This window comes from Zalophus californianus, chromosome 2 (assembly GCF_009762305.2).
Source record: "Zalophus californianus isolate mZalCal1 chromosome 2, mZalCal1.pri.v2, whole genome shotgun sequence".
Lineage (NCBI taxonomy): Eukaryota > Metazoa > Chordata > Mammalia > Carnivora > Otariidae > Zalophus > Zalophus californianus.
Window position 1 is genome coordinate 73801255 of NC_045596.1, and position 23212 is coordinate 73824466.

Sequence of the window (23212 nt, forward strand, 5' to 3'; positions counted from 1 at the left end):
TATAACAGTTACAGTTACATATAAGCCAATGGCAAATATTTCTATTGCTAGCTCAATAAAACTGCAATTTAAACTTACTAACGTCGTTTATAAGTAAAATGCTTTAAATTTTAAAACAACATTAAAACAGAAAATAAAACATTTTAACCCACGTGAAATTTTTGTTTATCTCCAGATAGGATTTCAGTTTATGGGAAAGTTTTTAGAGGGAATATAGAAAAAAAGAGGGGGGCATACCAAATAGATCATTGCAAACAAATGATGGGAAACATATCCTAAAGTTTCTGTCAATAATTAAATAGGAAAATATACTTGGAGAATAGGAGATGGTCTATCATTTGAAAGACAAGATAATCACAGAAAGCAACCATCAATTTTTACCTTTCTAATGAAAAAAAGAGAAGATGAGTTAAGGTCAATTTATTGAAGTTATCAGTGCAAAGAAACTTAGTCCATGTAACATAAAACAAGATTTATAATACGTGCAACTTCATTTTAGGTAAATTCCTCATTAAAACAAAGCTTATATAATTTTCTAGTGCTGACCTCTAGCCACTGTATTTTCCTTGGTGAAAAAAGTCAGGAAACACTAGTCTTAGAACCACTTATGTATTTTTCCTTCTAAATGCAGGAGAAATTGATAGACAGAATATGTGGATCCTTATTTAGTGTGATTTGAGAAACCTAAAGCCACAAAATGTCTGTGTTAAGCAGACAGTATGCCTTAAACTTCTGTGTGTGTAAATGGCCTCTGACTTACAGTAGCATCCCAGTAATGAATTCTAAATATCTAGGGAGCAGTAATGCTCTAAAGCAAACCTGGAGAAGATCACAAAAAGGGACAAGACAGGAATGCACCAAAGGGTGTGAGGGCATTGGAAAAACTCTATTACATTTTACAGTTTAGTCTTGGGCCTGACAAATATAAAACACAGGGGTCTTTGATACAAGCCCCAGAAACCTTCTTTCACTTTCATTTAAGGAAAAAAATTTAATGTATGTAATATAATATTCTATATTATATATACTATATTATATAGTTTGCAGTAGCTTAAAGAAATAAGGAAAAGCCAAGCAGTCCTCAAGAAGAACAGAAACATGGTAATCTTCAGGGAAGTGAGATAGGGCCAGCTATATAATTTGCAGGGCCCAGTGAAAAATGAAAATGCAAGGTTCCTTGTTCAAAAATTATTGAGAATTTCAAGGTGGTGACAGCAGACCATCAAACCAAGGGTAGGACCCTTCTAAGAGCCAGATGCTGTGACTGGACCGATGCAAGACCATGAATCTGGCCCTAGGTTACGGGAATGAGTGGATTAGCTCTTCAAGTCTCTACTGTTAGAGTAAGTCAGCTATAATGGTTTTCTGTCCCTGTGCTGTGTTGCTCAAGATTCATATTTCTAGGAACTAGAGTTTGTAGGCCAAGCCCAAGTCACATCACCACATGGAACAAGGGAGAAGGGGACCTTGTTAAGCAGTCCCATCAAAACTGCATGTAGTCATGGAGGAGAGGAGGGACTTTTGTAAAGGAAAGTAAAGGCATTATTATCAAAGAAAGGGGGAGAATTTCTTCGTGTTCAGGGAAAAAACAACAGATGTTCACCTAAGAAGAAAGAGGAAAAAAGGAATCAATTCTGAGACTACTTTGGCCAGCTTCTAAGAAGTTGTCTCTAAGAACATGAATAGTTTATTTATAAGAGTTCTCCCGGAACACCTCCCATGGGTCATACACAGTCCATTTTAAATATCCCAAAATTGTTAACTTCAATGATTCTAAGAGTCTTTTTTTTCACAAAATTACCTTAGATTAAATTTCCCAATACAAATTATTGTAATTTCCTACTCTTCTATGAAACTATTGAAGAATAAGATTGAAAAAATATTTTAGATGAAAAAAGAAATTTTAAAAAATCATAAAAGTTACTGTGAAGTAAGAGTAGCTTATATTTTCCAATCAGTATGTATTTACGACTTTGAGAGTCCAGCTTAGTGAATTCATTGAATTTTTGCCAAGAAGCTGTCTCTAGAGGGAACGGAGGGTTAGGATATGGACTCTGAAAACAGAATCTTTAGATTTAAAGACCAGTTTTGCTATTTGCATTCCGTCCAGTCTCTGTGCTGAGATTCCTCCCTTGTAAATTATTAATATAATAATTGAATATTAAAATATCCTAAAAGGTGACATAATTTAGGGTATAATTAGGACTGATAATTAAAGAAAACAAGTTTTATTCATTTTAGTCATCAAAAAGTAACTAAAACAACCAAAATTGTCATTTTGGGAAGATGTGTTTTAGAATGGAACTTCATTTCTTTCTGAGGAATTTGTTTTCCTGTTATGCTTTCTAAATGGGTAGTTTTCTCTGGAGACGAAAGAGTAAAATGGAGGTGTTTTTATCAGTGGTTCTTCAGTTGCATAAAGAAAAGCACGGGCCTATTTTCTTTTTCATCATCATCTCTGTTTCAAAAGCAAATGGACATTGATACCAATCTGTGTTTCTGCTGCTTGTGTAAAAGAGAAACCATCCTATGCCACCAGCAACCACTGTTATCTGGTTTTAAATGTCAAGTACACTTCAGCATAGAAAGAAAGAATCTGAGATAACATTCAAAGAGGAATATATTGGAACCAAAGATAGAGTCCAGCAATCTAAGTGTCTGTGTCTTCAAGACAGGGGTTAGGAAAAGATTCATCAACAGAAACCTAAAACATTTTGCAGCTTCCAACTTATCTAACCTTGTGATTTATAGCCACATATCATGTTTATATTTATGAGTGTAGTATTTGTCTGTGCTGATGCTGTTCCGATGAATAATGGAAAGGTAATTCAGCTACTTTAAACTGAATCATTTAAATCACTTCAGCTTGGCATTCTCACTTCATGTCATTCCTTTCAAGGTCTGGGTCTTTTACTAGCCTCAAGGATTTTTTGTTTGTTCCTTGCAACAGATATTTATACTTTGACAGTTCTGTGATGTATAATTATGTATAAGCCATGTTATATGCTTTTCACTTACACCAATTATCTGGCCTATTATTGATATGAAGCCCAGGGGTTTCTCTACTTCAGAGGGAGAAAAGGGTAGACATCCTTTATCTTTCTTGCCCATCCATGGTTAAGTTTATTATTGCTTACCAAAAACTACATTTGTAGAATCAGCACCATTTGATGGTGCTTCGTGTTGACAGTGTGTTTTTACTAATCATACTGTTTATTATTATGCATCTAGCACTGAGATTTGAAATTAATTCAGCACTTTTTTGGTGTCAATTTTATAAGAAGCCATCCAAACATCATCTTTACTCTGGTATTTTACATACCTAGTTTCTTAGGACATTAACAACTATTATGAGTGCTTAATAAATATGTATTGAAAGAATGAATGAATGAATGTTTAATTGAGGTTAGAAAACACAGGTTTAAGCAAAGTTAGAGGATTGTTTACCAGGATGTTTCAGTTATTATCATGTTAATACTACACCAGGAATTCCTAAAGATTTAAACATATTAGATCATTAATATTTTTTTAAAAATAAAAGTTTTGTATTTTTTATTCCCCAAGTCCACACCTGAGTGTTACATTACACAGGAGCAATCTATTATAGGGTTGGGTTTGCAGGGCAAGCTATGTTCTAAAAACTGTCCACATGTTAACTTAAAAATGAAAGACACAAGCAAGTGTTTATTTAGGATCTGAATTTATTTGGGATCAAATAATTGTGATTTGGGGAGCACAGATTCAAGCTGAAACTCACATAATGTTCTGCTTATAGGGTGAAAACAAGGGCTTTTATGGGGAAAAAGGAGAGGGGACAACTACATGATTTGAAGAAAAGAAACAAAGTTTTTTCTGTGGACATTAACAAACTAAGCTACGTTGGGTTATACATACATTGATTGACTACCGATTCCATTTTCTTGTGATCAGGATATTCATTCCCGCACTGACTTCTCAAGCAATTGCTGAAAACAGTTGTCATTTTACCCAGTCTGAAGGTTTTGGGCCACTGCAGACAAAGACAGGGAAGGCAGCTTCCCTGCAGTGGCTGCTCCAGCTGTTTTCAAATGGCCCCAGTCCTGTCCATTGTTCATACTCTGCAGCTACTCTTCGCACTAGCCTTCAACAGCCTGGACTACAGACTTGTAATCCAAGCTGAAAGATATTGGTAGTTTTGATTAACTGAATTATAGCATTACTATATCAGTGCATTACTGATATCATAACTGACTATTAAAATGCCTTAAACATTGATATAATTTAAAATTCAACTAGGACTGATATTTAAAGAAAGTAAATTTAAAGAAAATAAACCTATCCATTGATTTTTTTAGGTGCTTTCTAATTTTTCTTAATCTTACTTCAGGCAGAAAGTTATTACTCATTTCAGTATACTCATGACTCCAAAAGCCACTCAATTTCTAGAATTATGGTTTTGAGACAGCTTATTGGCTGGAGCGAAATTATGCACTTTTCATTTAGTAGGAAAGATCTTCAAGATAAGTGGGAAGCTACATCGTGTTCTATATTATTAAAAATGAGATTATCCTTACTCAAACAATTGTTCCCCCACTACAACTTTATTTGACATGAGAAAGTTCACACCGAGAACTCAGAAGGAGCTAGATTTAAACCCAGAAGCCATGAGAGTTCCCACCTACACTTTCTCCTTGTGCAACTACTTGAGGTCTATACTCATATTCCATCCTAGTTTTATTCGTAGTAGTATTTCCGTCACTATTATTGTTTTCATTCTATTTGATGTTAATCTCTTTTGTCTCTATCTAACACTAATTCACTGGTCCAGAATATTTTTACAACCTTAAACAGTTTTTCCTTGGGAAAGTTGCAAAGATAAATCTGAAAAGTGCTTCATGGGAAATTGTGATACATAAATCTGTTGCCTAGGATTAATAAGGTAGAATTCTTAGCACATGTGTTTAGTTTATGTAAGATTACCATATATTAAGTATTTCATTCAACAAATACTTATTTTTTTATTTTATTATGTTATCTTAATCACCATACATTACATCATTAGTTTTTGATATAGTGTTCCATGATGCATTGTTTGTGTAGTAATTCAACAAATACCTATTGAGAGACTGCTGGATGCAAGGCATTTGGAAATACAATGATCACTAAAAGAGGGTCTCCACCTTCTTTGGTGTTGCTGGCAAAGAAGAGAGGCAGCTCTAGAGCCTGAGGTAGTAGGAAGTGTTGAAGAGGACTTCCCTAGGAGAGGGGTGGGCATAATCCAGCCTTAAAGGAAAAATATGAATTAGTCACACTATATCAAAAATCACATATATCCTGGAAAAAATTATGGCCAGTGAGCATAAGAAGGTATGTTTAATCTATTGTGGTATTGTGCTACATGTTTTGTCTTTCAAAGGCTAAATGGGTGACACAGCAAGATGAGATTATGACACAGGGGGCTGGAGATTGAGCCCTGGAATTAATGTATTTAAAAGTAACCCACATCATTTCTGTGTATGTGTGAGTGGGTCTGCCAAGATATTTGGGAATACTTGATTTTGTATCAGATAGAAAATCTTATTTTTCTAGTTGAAATTGAGTATAGATCATCACAATGCCTTTTATTATCTCAAGAATGGAATATGGAGAATTTGGTTGGTAAGATTTATGTAGGTTTTATTAATCTTTCTCAAACTGGTAAAGTTCTATGGCTCTAAAGTTTACTCAAAGTCATTATCTCTGACTCTTTTAGCTTTGAAAGTATTGAAAGCTTTACAGTTTCTTAGCCAGTATGTATTATATCAATAATTTTAGGTATTGCCTTTATGCCAAGCTACAGAGGAAGAATTGATTTTCTGTTTGGGAACATGACTTCCTAGATTATACTTTCATGACTGTCACTTATCACACTGGGATTGCCAGATCTCGAATATTTTTAAAAGGTGAAAGGCGTAGAACAATCTTTGAAAACTAGATAGTTGCCTGTAAGTTGCATAACTTTTAACATATCATTAATGATACATATTATATTAAAATTTTACTTAGAGATAACTTTATAGCCTGGTTGTGATCAACCCAGATGCTTATATTTGTAAAATACTGCATTTTATAAAGGTTACTTAGATATCTAGAGACAAATTAGAGACATTCTATGGTTTTAAGAAGTTCTGATATAACATAAATTTCAAAAGCAAATATATAGTAACATATTTTTATAAATTTTCTTTTAAATTATATTTAAAAAATAATTATATGCTCTCCTAAAGTGGTCATAGATGGAGAATTTTAAACATACAAGCTCTCAAAACAATAACAATAGGTTCTAACTATTTTCTGTGATAATGAAATAAGATGCGTTTTATGGTGGTAGTTTGGTTCCAAAAGATTAGTCAAATCCCTACATGATATGGATCTGAAGCAAGACATTGTATTTTTGTGGTTTATTATCCTGATATTGAAGGGAAGAGGGCAGGCAACAAATAGCTTTGTAAATTAAATTGTTGTCAATGTAATTTCAATGTCTAAAAATAATTCTCATCTTATTGATACTACTACACTAAAAATATGAAACTCTTTTGTTGAAAAGAAGTTTATTTAAAAAAAGAAAAAAGTTCATAATAGGCAAGTCTCTACTTAACTCTACACTCATTAATTCAATTTTTTTTCATTAGTGTGAAATGCTCTTTAAAGTGAATCTTAAATCACATGTGAAAAAAAAAGAGAATGAAAGGGAGAAATGTGAATGACATTATGGCATGCAGGAATGGTACTGAACATAGACAATCAAGTCGGCCTTTTCTTTGTAAACAAGTACTTTCACACTTTGTATGAGCAGGTTTGCACTTATGAAATATTTACTTTCCCTAAAATTTTGGACAAGGAAATTAAAACTTTTCTGTGGAACTGGAGTTTTTACTATTTAATATCATTCCCTAAGACTGTAACTTAATATTCACTATTCCAGCGTACAGCTTAAAATAGGTAAATGCAGGTATATCTGAAATTTTAATACTATTAAAAGAAGATGCAATATGAAGAAAAGAGCACCGGACTAGAAATCAGGAGATCCGAGTTCTCCACCTTCTTGTGTGTGGTACTTAGAAAATTACTTTAGGTTTGAACTTCTTTATTAAATGTCAATGTTAAACTAGGTGTCCTATAATGCTTTTTGTAGCACTGATTTAATTATTTATTGATATGAGTATTACATATAATTGTGCAATAAAGTTTGGTGGATACATTAATGAACAAGAAAGATAAGTACTGTTCCTATTTCCTTGGAACATGTGAGCCCCGAATGTAGTCATTAAACAAAAGCTTACACAAGTGATTATGTAATCTCACTGTTATTTCTAGACTTAATGTTCTCAGGAATCTATTCTTTAGTAGTTATACTAGTTAGAATGGTTTCAGCTTCAAGTAAGAGAAAAAACTAACTCAAATTTCATTAAACAGTCAAAAAATATGTTATCCTGTCCAACAAGAAATCTATAGGTAGCAAGTCTTCAGTGTTGGTTAATTCAAAGAAACAATGACATTATCAAGGAGCCAGGTCTACCCCAATTTTTTTCTCTTCAGTTTTTTCACAGCTGGGTGTCTATGCAGAATCCACCAATAGTTTTAAAAAATACATCAAGTCAAAACAATATCCAAAGGAAAGATGGCTGTCTTTTCCTGTGTCTCTTTTTACCAGATAGGAAACATTGAGGAACCCCACCATTCTTTCTGTCATTTCATGGAGCCATAATAGAGCCAGCATTTAAACAAATTGGGGAGGTTTTTTTTTTTTTTTTCTTGTTTCTATTTTAAAGAAGAAGGAAGGAAGTGTGAATGAATAGTGGGCAGACAACCAACAATGTCTGCCATATGTATATGTGAATATATAAAATATATATAAAATATGCTTATATTTTTTTCCTTTCAGAAACTGCATCAATTGATTCTAGAATTTCCATTTTGGTTCTTTTTTTATAGTTTTCATTTCTCTGATGAGATCAACCATGTATTTATTCATTATGTCAACTTTTTCTTTTAAGGCTTTGAACATAGTTATGATCATAGCTGTTTAAAATCCTTGTCTGATAATTCCAACACATGGGTCATCAATGTCTTTGAATTGTTTTTGTCTCCTTTTCTCTTCTTTGCATGTCTATTCATTTGACTATTTGCCAGATATTGTGGATTACTTATTTCTGAGGGTCTGTATTTTATTGTCTTTAAAGAAAGAAGAGTGTCCTAGCTGACGATTATTTTTAAAAGTTAGATCAGATTGATAGTTGGGCTTTTTTTTTTTTAAGTTTGGAACTCTCTTGTCTCCCAGTACTGTAAGACTTCTTTGTCACTGCCAGATACTCCCCTAAATCTGCACAGGCACCAAAACTGCCTCTTCTGTTTTTGCAGACTGCATCCAAGTTCAACATACTGAAAGCACTACAGTGGTAACTCATATAATTATTGCTGTTTTAATTTTGCCCTTTTGGCATTTGGAAATTTTTCTGTCTTTCCCTCCTGCACTGTAATATGTTTAAAAATAAATGTGCTTATAATTCATCCAGCATCTCTTCATAGTTGACACGGGAGGTGGAGTGTAGTTCAACTCAATCCAGTGTGTTCTCAGAGGTCTCTTCAAATTAATGTTTTAACTGCATTGTGGTAAGTGCTACAAAAAAAGGCTTAGCATAGAAACAAGGAACCTGTATATGTTTGTATAGATGCAAAGGTGGTTTCCTTAAGAAGTGTTGTATGTTAAGGGGAGATGGGAAGGTGTAAGGGTAAGCAGCGCTTTTTCAAGCAGATAGAAAAACAGACAAAGTTTCTGAGGCAGGATGAAGTCTGGCACATTTCAGGGCCTGAATGAAGGCCAGTGTAATTGGAGCTTAAAAAACAAGGAAACAGTTGTTATAAAATACGGTATGGGAAGGCAGACAGTTGGTACATTATGGAGGACCTTGTTGGTTATGTTAAGACATTTGTATATTAGCTTGCCTTTCTCCATTTCTTGCTTTTTTTCTACCCATCACTTCAGGTAGTAGTGAAGTCCATCTCAAATGTAAATTTATATCTAAATGTAAAGTGTTAAAAAGTTATTATAACCACTATACTACTACTGTGGAGAGATGAATCCTGGTTCCATCCTTTCCAATAATACAGCTAAATATCTAACCACAAAACAATTTGACATACAAGTTTTTTTCCCCTAAAATGACACTTTGAGATAAACATTATATTTTGAAAGGAAATATGAGAAGAATGGCTTATTTATCAACAAAAGCCTTTTTTGTAGTTTCTCAAACAGTTTTTAGCTCTGGAATGCCAATCTGTTAATAGAGATTTGTATCTTTGTGCCTGTCTTAGAAGTATTCAAGGTAAAATTTAATTTACCATGAATAACCCAGCCCTTTTTGAAATGCAAATTCAATAAAAATCAGTTTCCAAAAGTAAAGTGTTTTAGAAAGTATTATTTCCTGCAGATCTAGTTAATGAAGCTTTGGAAGGCAAATGTATGCATATGCTTATTTATTATGGTGGGCAAGTAGAGATTACTTTTACTTTTCATTCCTTGGAAATCTGCTTCAGAAATCATAGCCACATCATAAAGTGTAAATCATTGAGAGCCCTTATGGCCATAGACGTTCTCTATAATGAAAGGTGTCAGTGCACTAAATAAGGAATAACTCCTGTGACAGCTGAGAGCATCAATCCTTTGCAACCGATGTGATCTTGTACTTTGTTAGTCATTTGGACACTGTATTGGGAAGTTTTCAAATGATGTGGGTGGAAAGAAAATTTCTCACTATCAAACTGGTAGTGCTCCTCATAACTAAATGAGAAAAAAAATCGTGAAAATAATCTTTTATTTTCTCTCCCTGGTGAGGAAAACTTCTCTAATCACTCGAAAGTTTATGTCAAGATACATATTTTCTTATTAAACTTGTCTGTCATATTGAAAAGAGAATTGCAGCAGAACTTTTGAACTAGCTTGATAGAAAATTCCTTTCACACAGAATTCCAGTGACAAAAGTACAAAACAAATTCACTGTAGTAGTTTTAGTTAAATGTTGAAAGTGCCAGTTGAAACTTTCAAGAATACATTTAATATAACATTTATGAGCTGTGCTATTAAAACCTTCATTTTTGGGGTGCCTGGGTGGCTCAGTCGTTAAGCGTCTGCCTTCGGCTGGGGTCATGATCCCAGGGTCCTGGGATCGAGCTCCGCATCGGGCTTCCTTCTCCGCGAGAAGCCTGCTTCTCCCTCTCCCACTCCCCCTGCTTGTGTTCCCCCCTCACTGTCTCTCTCTCTCTGTCAGATAAATAAATAAAATCTTTAAAAAAAAAAAAAAACCTTCATTTTTGTGGTACTTACAGACTGAGAAAGGCCCGTAAGTTTCAACATTTATCTAAATGTTGGTAATTTTTTAATTAAACTTCTTATTTTGAGGTAAGTAAGATTCAGTGCAGTTGTAAGAAATAATAACAGAATGATTCCATGTACCATTTACCTGCCTGTGCTAATCAAAAGGATTTGATTTCTGTCTTTCTTCCTCTTTTTATTTTGTCTGGAACACAGGGTCTTGTGCTTTCTTACTGAGGTGAAATTTTCTTTTTTAAAAAGTTAATTAAATATTGATGTACGGTTGACACACAATACAACATTAGTTTCAGGTGTACAGCGGTGATTTGACAACTCTGTACCTTATACTGGGCTCACCACAGGTGTAGCTACCATCTGTCACCCTACAATGCTGATACAATACCATTGGCCATATTCCCTATGCTGTACATTTCATCCCCATGACTCATTATTCATTCCCTAACTGTAAGCCTATACCTTCCACTCCCCTCCACCCATTTTGCCCATTCCTCCATCTTTTCCCCCACTCTGGCAACCACCAGTTCTCTATATTTAAGTGTCTATTTCTGCTTTTTATGTTTTTTGGTTTTCTGTTTGATTTTTTTTTAAGGTTCCACATGTAAGTGAAATCATATGATATTTATCTTTCTCCTTCTGACTTCTTTCACTTAGCATAATAACCTCTAGATCCACTCATGTTGTCCCAAATGGCAAGATCTCATTCTTTTTTTATTCCTGGGTAATATCCCATTATGTACAAATACCACATCTTCTTTATCCACTTATCTATTGATGGACACTTGGGCTGCTTCCATATCTTGGCTATTGTAAATAATGCTGTAATAAACATAACAGTGCATATATCTTTTAGAATTAGTGTTTTTGTTTTATTTGGGTAAATACCCAGTCGTGGAATTATTGGATCTATGGTATTTCTATTTTTCATATTTTTGAGGAACCACCATCCTATTACCTACACAGTGGCTGCACTAATTTACATTCTTTACAGCAGTACACAAGCATTCCTTTATCTCTACATCTCAGCAACACTTGTTATTTTTTTGTCTTTTTGATTTTAGCCATTCTGACAGGTATAAGGTGACATCTCCTTGCAGTTTTGATTTGCATTTCCCTGATGATGAATGATATTGAGTATCTTTTCACGTGTCTGTCATCTGTCTTTTTGAGAAAATGTCTATTTAGGTTGTTTGCCCATTTTTTAATTGGATTATTTGTTTTTTTGGTGTGGAGTGGTGTAAGTTCGTTATGTATTTTGGATATTAATTCCTTATTAGATATATCATTTGCAATATATTCTCCCATTTAGTAGGTTGCCTTTTCATTTTGTTGATGGCTTCCTTTGCTGTGGAAAACCTAAGGGTTAAATTTTAAGTTATAAAGACTTGAACATCATTCATGAGCAGCAAGGCAAGTGTAAAAATTACTGAGCAGTTCTACTGAAGATTCATGAAGTTGACACAGAGAGTGTGAACTGTATGTAAACGTTTTCAGTGGAGATTACAATGTTGTAGTTGTTTGTTTGTACTAGTTATGGTGATTAATGAACCACTGTATCAGGCCTCAGTTTTCCCCCCACAGCCTCTGCTTTTTTTGGCCAAGTTAAGGGATTGTCTAACTTTTTTGATATAATGCCTATTTGTTCAGTTTTCTGAAACTATAATAATTCAGAGCATTGGCAGACAGAGAGCTATTATGTCCCAAAGTGCACAGATTGTATTATCTAGTGATCCCTGCTAATGCATGAACGGGGAGTACTTGAACCTCACTTTATCCTCCTGGCCTTATGGGTGGTCTGTGCAAGAGGAAACTGTGGCTCCATAGTAGAGATTTTTCTCTTTTTTTTGGTCAACTACAGGGATGGGATTTAGGTGAATTTACCCAGAGACACTTGGGTATTTTGAGCCCAATAAAAGTCTGTTGTTAAAAAGATTGAGATTTAAAATATTTAACAATTGTAAACCTCGGGGACTTATCAATCAGAAATATAATGGTCACAAACATACAAGATGCCTTTTGCAACTGAGTAGCAGTCCTGTTTAATGGCCTATTTCACTAACTACCTCAGCCTAATTAAGAATGATTTTAGCCATTCTGACTGAATGGCTAAAAAAAAAAAAGAATGATTTCGATTATGGTGATCTTGCGGCTGACTAATTTTCACATAGAAATAAAATCTTTTGAGGTGAAAATATTCATTTTTCATGTGCAAAAGAATATTACAGTCGACCCTTGCACAATCCAGGGGTTGCAGGCACTAACATCCCGCACAGTCAAGAATCTGTGTATAACTTTTGACCCTCCCCAAAATTAACTACTAATAGCCTGGGATTAAATGGAAGCATTACCAGTAAGTCAGTTAACACATACTTTGTATGTTATGTATATTATATACTGAATTCTTACAATAAAGTAAGCTAGAGGAAAGAACATGTTATGAAGAAAATCATAAGGAAGAGAAAAAAAATTATGTATTATACTGTAATTATCAAAAAGAGTCCACACATAAATGGATCCACAGGGTTCAATTCCATGTTGTTTAAGGGTCAACTGTAACTGATATATATATATTTTTTTGGTATCACCTATTAAAAATTTAATAACTGTGGTGAGCCTCTTGGGGTCAGTGACTATATCCTATTAAGCTCTGCAATTTCAGCTACCATTGCTCTGCTGGACACAATATGGATATATTCTGTAATTGTGAAAAAAATGCCATCATTCTTCCTTGTTGGAATTAAGGATACATTCAGGTTTTTTGAATTATAAAACAAATGGTTAATTTATCTTCTAAGCATTTTTGTATATAGTCCGTTCTTAACTCTGAAAATTACAGGGATTCTTAGATTTGTCAATGTTAAACTGTAATCCACAGAACCTCGGTAAACGCCTGAAATTAGTCACAAAACTTCACACCTGTGTGGTTTCTGAAACATTTGTCAGTCTTCACTGATGTTTAGATCTGTGATTGCACAAATAGGTCTAAAGAAATAGCAATCTAACTAAAAGGAATTATAAAAACATTAGCTTAATTACTTTATTGTAAGAGTGCTAGGAAATTTTGAACCGTGGCAGCCCTGCAATGCATAACAATTCACTTTGCATAAAAATTTATGTATACAAATGAGAGATATATTGCATAGATTATTACAAAAATATGTTTTATTCAGTCACTCATTATTGTATTCATTTTTTTCAACTTCAATTGTACAGTTATTTACCAAGTCAGCCTAATTTGTGCCAGACACCAGGGTGGTTCACAACTAAAATCGGATAAATCCTTGAAAATTCTATCATAGATAAACTATACTGTGAAATATAATTTTTATATTCCATTTTATTCTTATCAGTCTTAGAAAAAATAGGATAGAAGACACTTAAATAAAATGGGAACCTTTAAGAATGATTGCATAGTTCACAAGTTGTGCATAATTAAGATGAATGTCATATTAGATAAAATATATTTTAAAAGTGAAAATATAAATGATTCTTTGTATAATTGTAGGATTTTTCATTTGCTTTTATTTTTTTGGCTTTTTGTTTTTAGTTTTTGGCTTATTTTCTTGTTTTTCACATGAGATACAGACTCATGTAGTGGCTTAGAGCTTGAGTGCCCTGTCTGCATTCAAATCTCAGCTCTGTGCCTTCTTTGCTGTGTGACCATCACCATGTTACTTCACCTCTCTGATATTAAACTCCCTCAACTATGAAATGGGGATGATAATAACACTACCTAAAAGAGTTGTAGTAAGTGGTTTAACATGTAAAAGTCCTTATAGGACTACCTGAGATGCATTAAGCATTGTTATATAATAGGCACATTATGTGTTTAGTAGGAAAAAAAAAAAGTCTTGCAAGAGTGCCTAGGTTGATTCATCCCAAGTCTACTTCTTACTAGCTTTTTAACTCTGAGATAAGTTACTTATCTGAGCCTCAGTTTCCTCAGATAAGATTAAGATACTTATTATATCTACCTCTTGAATTTGTCAAAATTTGAATGAATTACATATATGAAATGGTTAGCACAGTATTTGGCCTATAAGTAGGCCCTCAAAAATTTTTAGCTATTACTATTTTTTTTAAGATTTATTTTTTCATTTTAGAGAGAAAGAGAGCATGAGTGGGTGCAGAGGGAGAGGGAGAGAGGAAGCAGACTCCCAGCTGAGCACAGAGCCCAATCCAGGGCTCAGTTCCACAACCCTGAGATCATAACCTGAGCCAAAATCAAGAGTCAGTGGCTTAACCAACTGTGCCACCCAAGCATCCCTATTACTATTTATTTATTATTTTATTATCGATACAAAATGAAGGCAGTGATTACTGTCTTATCACTTCAAAGGACAGTTGTGATCAATGAATGTATCTGTGAAGATAAGTGAAAAATTCAGTGTAATTCAAAAGTGTGTTTTATTTACTAATTATCTAATACTTTAAAAATTAATTATACTATTGTGGGGGCACCTGGGTGACTCAGTTGTTTAAGCATCAGACTTGTAATTTTGGCTCAGGTCCTGATTTCATGGGTTTGGAGATCGAGCCCAGACTCAAACTCCACACAGAGTCTGCTTGGGATTCTCTGCCTCTCCCTCTGCCCTCCACCCCCTCCCCCACTGTTCACACATTCTTTCTCTCAAATAAATAAATAAAATCTTTAAAAAATTAATTTACTATCATGAATAATCAGAGTTGAATAAAATTAACTGAGGATATATATTTCATTGGCGTCTTTTCCTAATCTTGGTGGCAAGTTACCAGGCTACTCTATTTTTTTTTATTTTCAATTTAGGTTGCTAAGTGACCTTGTCATATAATTCAGGAAATAATATATATAAAAGCTACTAAAATTGAGCACAAGTCGTAAACTATTTTTTCATAAATAGCCTGAGCTATGCTATCATGTTAATTGTCATTATTGCTGAGGCCCCTGGGTTTTAAGAAATGGAAACAAATTCAGAAAACTCAATGCAAAAGACTATTTCCATTAGCTCCTCTTTTGTACTATTTTTAGATTCCTGATCTGCACATATGGAAAATTGTCGATCTTAGTATCTTTTCTTTTACATATATTGTCAATATAAGCCATGTTAGAGGATTTTCAAAATGTAATATTTTCAAATAATTCTTGATTATCAAGTAGAACAGGGTAAATATATGGGTGTGTTTTTCCACACATTACTATGCTAAAAATTAATGATAATTTGATAAACATACTAACTACATATGAAGTTATTCATCTTCCATTTATTTTACTATTTTTACGTAAAATCTTATGTATACAAGTCTTTCTTAACTCTGAAAATGGCCATTGATTGCTTTAGTCATTTAAAATAATAATTAACAAAATTATTTTATCTTAGTTTTTGGTATCTTAATCTTTTATTTCCAATTAATTTTTAAACATATTTTCAGAAAAGATGAAATTTCTCTTTTGGTGATTTCTGTTGACTTTCAACATTTTAAAAAATGTTAATTTAAGAAAGTATAAGCACAGTGTTATGTATAAATGAAATTCTCGAAAGGGAAAAAAATCACATTCTAAAATAGTGATTATCGTTGAATCTTACTACTAAAAATACAATTGACCTATTTCATAATTTTGACAAAAGGGTCTCAGAATTTTCAGACTAGTGAGAGGAAATGATGCCAGTCACAAGAAATTTTTTCTAGTTCACTCCTGACATTGATCAGCAGCTTGGAAAATACTGCTCTGAATATGCTACATTGTAATTTTTTTTTCTTGTTAGGAATCTTTCCCTGAAATTAACAAAAGACATTGATCAGGAAGTCAGGTGTTCCCATATCAGCCGAATGCCCAGCAGTCCATCTGCAGACTGGCCCCTGCAAGGTGTGGAAGAAAATGGAGGCCTTGATTCTCTGCCCTTCAGACTGATGTTACAGGACTGCACAGCCGTCAAGACGTTGTTATTAAAGATGAAAAGAGTTCTTCAAGAGGTAATGGTTTACTCTGATGTCTTTCAGTGCTGGTAGACAGTGGAGTCTGTAGACTGGTTAGTCCCTGCTCTGTTAATAATTAACTGCATGACACTGGGCAGGGGTCAAGTATCCTCTTGCAGCCTAGCTCTTCTCATATGTCAAATGAGAGTTATGAAGGATGTGGAGCTCTGGTTTATAAGGTACTCTTCAGCTCTAAAATTCTAAGATTCTGTGAAGGAATTGAAAGAGAATAAATTGACACCAAACCCGGGCAAAGTTGGTTAAAGAGAAATGGGCATCAGCTGTTAAGCTATGTTTAGATGTTGTTATAAAGCTATTGAGAGACCTATTAAATGGACTTCATTTTTTTTTTTTTTTTAGAGAGAGAGAGGAGGGGGGAGGGGCAGAGGGAGAAGGAGAGAGAGAATACTAAGCAGGTGACACGCCCAGAGCTGGACTCAGTCCCAGGACCCTGATATCATAACTTGAGCAAAGATCAAGTGTCCGATGCTCAACTGACTGAGCCACCCAGCTGCCCTAAATGGATTTCACTTTAATGATATTGAGACTTTATTTATATGATACCATAAAAGTAGTGTATTCATTTTTGTCCCAGTAACAATCAGTCTAGTAAAATCTAATCTGAATGTCTGACTGATTTTGCCCACTGAATACAGTAGCCCTCCTACAGTCTGTGCTCAGGTGGTGAGTTAGTTAGGAAAGTGTATAATGGATTAATCCTCTTTATGCCCAGTAATCAGCCATTCTTTAGGATTTAAGCATGCTGCGGATTTATTTTTATAATTACAACAACTGATTTCTTTGGGGATTTCTATAAACAGTATACATATTAATATTATTTCAAACACATAAAGTGAGAGGTCAGAAATTTTAAATGACTTTCTTCTGCTAGGTGTGAATTCAAGACAGCAGCCTGAGATTTGACTCCAAAGTTAGTGACTTTTTACTGCATCCGACTATTGTTCAATTGATTTGTATTAATTGATAGGAAATGATAATAAATAATGTGAGAACAGAAAAATATAACTATTTAGAATGAGTAGTATTAAGGTTCCCTTACAAAGATGATCACTAATAATTTGGTTTTCTAACACTTAGATGATAATAATAATAATAATAATAATAATGCTAGCAGCTCCTACTAGAGGCCAGAATGGAATCAGGAAGAGAGAAGGGAATTTAAGAGAAATGATGCCATAGACTATTGGGGGCATTCAGTCATGTGTTCTTATCAGACGTTAAAGTAAAAACTGGGAGATATCTGGATTCCATACCAGTTTATATTGCTGGGTGGTTTTGGGTCTAGAATCTATACAGTGGTGTGCAGAAGTAGTGCTTTTATATTTGATCACTGTTAAAATTTCAAGAATTTTATGAGCTGTCAGTTAAGGACAGGCATAAAAATTAAATTATATACACTTATAATGAAACACATTATATTTTTAGAAGGGTAATCAATACTCAAAACCCATTTCCTATTTATTTTGCTATATTCTACTATTAACTATTTACAATATTGGATCTATATGTGGAAATACTACATAAGGGCTACTGTGTATATTTTCCAGTTTTAGATTCGTTCATATCATTTTGGTAGCTTGAAATCAGCCACATGGGAGTATTATGCCACAGGAATTGACAAACACTACAAATTAGGGCTTTTAATGTTTGGTAAGCCTGTTAAATATTTAAGAGCACACTATATGTATGACTAATGTGGTTTCTATACTGACAACGTAAGTGTTTTGCTGCACTTGTCAAATCTCCCTGACCTTTGGCTTAACATGCAGCCTGAATCTCTTTGAACAAAGCAAGCTTAATAACAACTGTTACATTAAAAGATATTAATCTCAAAGTCTGTAATGTTCAACTATTCAGTTACAGCCTCTCCCTTGGTCTTGAGTTTTAATTAAAAAATCAACAAGTAAAACGGAAGTAGGAAGAACTGACAGGAGGTGTCAAAGTCTTTCTTAGGGTGCTTAATTTTATAATTTAAAAAATACTCAGTGATATTCACTATGGAGTCAGTGTCCTGAATATTTTGAGATTGTTTTTATACTTCCATCTGTTTTTATTCATTAAAGGATATTTGAAGAAACTGAAAAGAATTGATTTTTTTTAAAGATTTTATTTACTTATTTGAGAAAGAGAGAGAGACAGAGACAGGGAGAGAGAGAATGAGTGGGGAGGAGAGGGAGTAGCAGACTCCCACTGGGCAGAGAGCCCCATGCAGGAGTCGATCCCAGGACCCTGGGATCATGACCTGAGCCAAAGGCAGATGCTTAACCAACTGAGCCTCCCAGGCGTCCCAAAGAGAATTGATTTTTAAAGCTGATGTATAATGAGCAATAATTACATGTTTGTTAAGCACATTCAGAGAGTGGAGGGTCTTATTCTTTATTGACAACAAGAAGGACAATATTATGATATGATTAGCATAGACAACTGTTCTAGTTGTCTTTATAATAGATGCCTTTAAAGAAAAATTGTTTATTTAAATATTCTCGGGTTGCCTGGCTGGCTTAGGAGGTAGAACATGCAACTCTTGGTCTCAGGGTTGGAATTTGAGCCCCATGTTGAGTGTAGAGATGACTAAAATAAATTAAAAAAAAATGTTCTCTAAGCCAGGAATTTTCAAATGGTAATTTACATTTCATTACTTAATTTGAGTTTAATACCAATTATTCATCTTAGATTAACAAAAACTTTTTAATATAGAAGAATTACTCCCATTTTACAGGTACTTTTTTATGATGCATAGTAGTCCCACTTTTATACACAGATTATTTTTTAACTGTAGAAGATCCCAATTATTTTATTTTAAAATAAAAAGGAATTAAAGAGTTTAGTATATTAAAAAATGCTCCTACCTGAGATTTTTCCCAGTGGTGTTCTGCTGATGTCTTAAATTTAAATTTTAATTTTGAGTTGGGTTAAATGTGGATAATTTGAGTGGAATCTCACACTTTTAATTTTGTTCGCCCTTTTTGAAGATCAGTTGCTATTGTTAAAATGCACATACATATTCCCAACAACCCCAAACATTAACTCCTTTATTAAAAAAAAAAAAAAAAAGACTGGCTTTGGGCCCTTAGAAATTCTATTGTCACCTTATTCTTCAGCATTAGTGATAAAAGTGACTGTAGCAAGGAGAAAACTGTGTCATTTTATTTCTTCCTTTTTTGTTATTTTTTCCACATAATTCTAAGAAGAGAATGTTTAATATCTACAGAGAAAGTTTCTGTTCTGTTTCCTTTTAGTTTGTTCTGTTCTCTTTTGTCACTCATATGAAGTTTGTTCATACCATAGTAACTAACTGAGAAGGCTACTGAGAAGATTTCAGGTGAAATGAGTAGTACAGTTTCTAGAAAGATAACAGCTATTAAGAATATTTATCTAAGGTTGTTTGTAATCCCCTACTACCACCCATGCCTTTTTAGTTTATATTTAACAAACAAGAACTGGGAATGTACCCAGCAAATTTCCTGAATCATAAGGCATTAAAAAAAAGAAAAGAAAAAGAAAAAAGAAAGAAAAGAAAGGAAGGAAGAAAGAAAGAAAGAAGAGATGTGTTAAATAAAAAAAGTTAATGTTGTGAGATGAGTCTGTTCTCACAATATAGCTAGATTAGTGAAAATCAGAGTACCATTTATTTGAGAATCAATATAATTTACAAAGCCATAAATATTTAGGTTTGTAATTGACTGAAGAGTTCTTACCTATTTTCCTTTTTCTTTTCTCAACAACCTAATAGTTCAAACTATTGAATTTTATTATCTCCAAAAATAATAATGGAGAATTTTCAAAGGTATTTTTAAATTTCTTTTATTTTTTTAATTTTAAATATAATTCACAAATATATGATGAAATTCAGAGTGTTTTGAACTTCACCATTCATCATTATTCAATGGGCATTTTAGAGTTTTTTTTTTTTAAGCACATTTCAGTAAAATGATTTCAACGATTTTATAACTGACATCTTTTCTATCAGTGCATCTCAAATGCAAATGAAAAGAATGTAGGATAGTAACTCCAGCAATGGACAATTACAGATGGGAGAAAAGCAATAGTGGACAGTCATAAAGTAAGGAAATTTACCAAAAACAAGCAATTACCCATGTAAATGTAGATAGCAGTCTAATCATTAGACTTCTCTTTATATTATCTTTTCAAAATAACAAAAATCACAAGTTTCTGCTGTCTGCTTTATGTTTGTTTGTGCTTACTCAATAGTGTGTTTAAAGTAAAAATTGAGAAAAGATGTGCTGTTAAAACTGCAAACACAAGAAAATGAATGGCTGTACTGTCAGATAGATATAAATATAAGATGTATTACCAGACTCAAAGGCCTGTGTTTCATACTGATGAAAGAGTCAGTTTATCAGGAGATCATAATTATACATGTGGATGGCCTATTTATGTAGCTTGTAAATATATGGTGCAAAAATCTGACAGAACTAAATGAAGAAATGGACAAATTCACATCATACTTGATTTTAACTCTGTTCTCTCAAAAACTGGTAAAACAACTAAACAAAATCAGAAAAGTTTCAGAAGATTTAAACATTATCAACTTCTTTAACCCCACTGAGATTTATAGATTATTGCAATTAATAATAGAATTATACAATCTTTTCAAATCCATGTGGAACATCACCAAGACAGAGTATATGGTGGGTCATAAAAAAGTCTCACTAAATTTCAAAGGTAGACATCAAATATATATATATATATATGAACAATGATATTAAATTAGGACTCAGGAATGATAAAATAACTAGAGAAACATCAAATATTGGAAATTAAACAACAAATTACTGTATGCCTATTGGATCAATTTAAAAACTTTGAGGGGAATTTCAAAGTGTTTCAAGTGAGGTGATGATGATAATATAAGATGATAATCCAAAATTTGTGGTATACAGTTAAAACCATGCTTAGAAGTTTATAGTTTTAAAAGTTTATACTTAAGTGAAGAAAGTGCTATAATTGATAATCTAACTTTCTTCTTTAAGAAACTAGAAGAAGGGAAAATTAAACATAAAAGAAGGAATAGAAAGAAACATGGAGAACAAAATTAATAAAATTGAAAAGAGATAATAGAAATAGAAAATTTATGAACCCCAAATTATTTTTGAGAAGTTAACAAAAAAAGACAGGAAGAATAAAAGAAGAAAAAAGAAGAAGAAACACAAATTACTAATGTCATCATTGGATCAAGGCAGAAATAATCAGTACAAATCCTAAAGACATTGAAAGGAAGACAAGGGAGTACTATTAACAACAGTATGACAATAAATGTAACAATATAGATGAAAAGCACAAATCCTTTGGAAAAAAATCTAACTTTTCAAAGTGACACAAGAAGAAGGTAAAAGTCTGCCTAGTCCAATTTCTATTAAAGAAGTAGATTTTATTATTTAAAAAAATTTAAGCCCAGTAGTTTCAATGTTGAATTCTATCAAATATTTAAGAAAATCTTAAGACTAATGTTATGCCAAATAAAAAAAGTCAGGAAATAGAGGAATAGAGTATGTTTCTCAGCCTGTTAGATATGGCCAGCATAAACCTATTACAAAAATTTGGCAAGATCTTTACAAGTAAAAGATAATTACAGAAAAATTCCCTTTTAAATATAGATGTGAAAGTATTTTAAAAATTATTAAACTAAACTGGGCAACATATAAATGTACAATGACTTAGTTGGTTTTATTACAGGAGTACAAGGTTTGTTTAACATTCTAAAACTAATCAATGTAATTCATGATATTAATGAACTAAAAGAAATAAAAGTATGTGATTTTTTTAATACATGAAGAAAGCACATTTGAAAAACATTGCCCACCAATTATGGGTAAAAATAAAATTCTCAACACACTAGTAGTAGAAGGGAACTTTTATTCCTATAGTTAATAATCATATTTCAATAGTATGAAACTGAAGCTTCTCCCTAATATTAGCAAGGTAAGATGTCCACTCTCACCACTTTTAATGAGCATTGTGTTAAAGTCCTAGCTAGAAATAAGGCCAGAAAAAGCATTAAAAACCTTAAATATTAGAAAGAAAATGTAAAACTACCTCTATCAGTAGATGACATGATTGTTTATATTTACACCCCTAGGAAATCTATTAAAAAGTTAATAATAAACCTAGTAAGAATAATAAAACACAAATTTATCCTGGCTCAGGGATACAAAAATTATAAAAATTTGCAATAAAATTATGTAGTGCTCCATAGAAAATTATCTAGTACATGAAGACAACAAATGTTTGTTATTTTATGGTTTCTGCGGTCAGGACTTTGAGGACAGCTTATCTACCCGTTCTGGCTGAAGGCCTCTCAGGAGGTTGCACTCAAAATGTCAGCCATGGATGCAGTCATATGGAAGTTTGACTGTATTTGAGGATTCACTTCCTAGCTCATCCATATGCTGTCGTTCAGAGGATTCGGTTCTTCACTGCTGGTGGCCAGAGACTCAGTTTCTCACCATGTAGGCAACATGGCAGATGGCTTCCCAAGAGTGTACAATCCAAGAGGAAGAGAATGATACAAAATGAGCAATGTCTTTTATAACTCAGTCTCAGAAGTAACAGATCATCACTTTTGTGAAATTTATTGGAAATAAAGACTAGCCTCATTATTAGTGTGGGAGGGCACTATACAAAGGTCTGGGTACCAGGTATTGAAAAACATTGTGGCCTTTGCTATCCACGCTACCATAATATACTTTTGGCCCCCAATGATGCATCCCTCACAGTGCAAAGTACACTTACTCCTCCCAAGGCCACCTAAAGTATTATTCTGTTACAGCATTAGAATCTCATTATGGAAAGCATGGGAAGTTGTAGATAAGCCTTAAGTATAGCAACCCAAGTTCAGTTCTCCACTTAAAGACCTATAAACTAATG

The 23212-nt window shown here is 33.3% G+C and overlaps 1 protein-coding gene across 4 annotated transcripts in view; it reads left to right on the plus strand.

Annotated features, from left to right (window-relative positions):
- The window catches only part of CCSER1 (coiled-coil serine rich protein 1), a 734167-nt gene that overhangs the window by 440466 nt on the left and 270489 nt on the right, over positions 1-23212 (plus strand). For all 4 annotated transcript variants that reach the window (XM_027600507.1, XM_027600509.1, XM_027600508.1 and 1 more), the window contains exon 6: positions 16093-16300. In XM_027600507.1, the coding sequence (XP_027456308.1) occupies positions 16093-16300 (208 nt within the window). The remainder of the gene's footprint in view (positions 1-16092; positions 16301-23212) is intronic.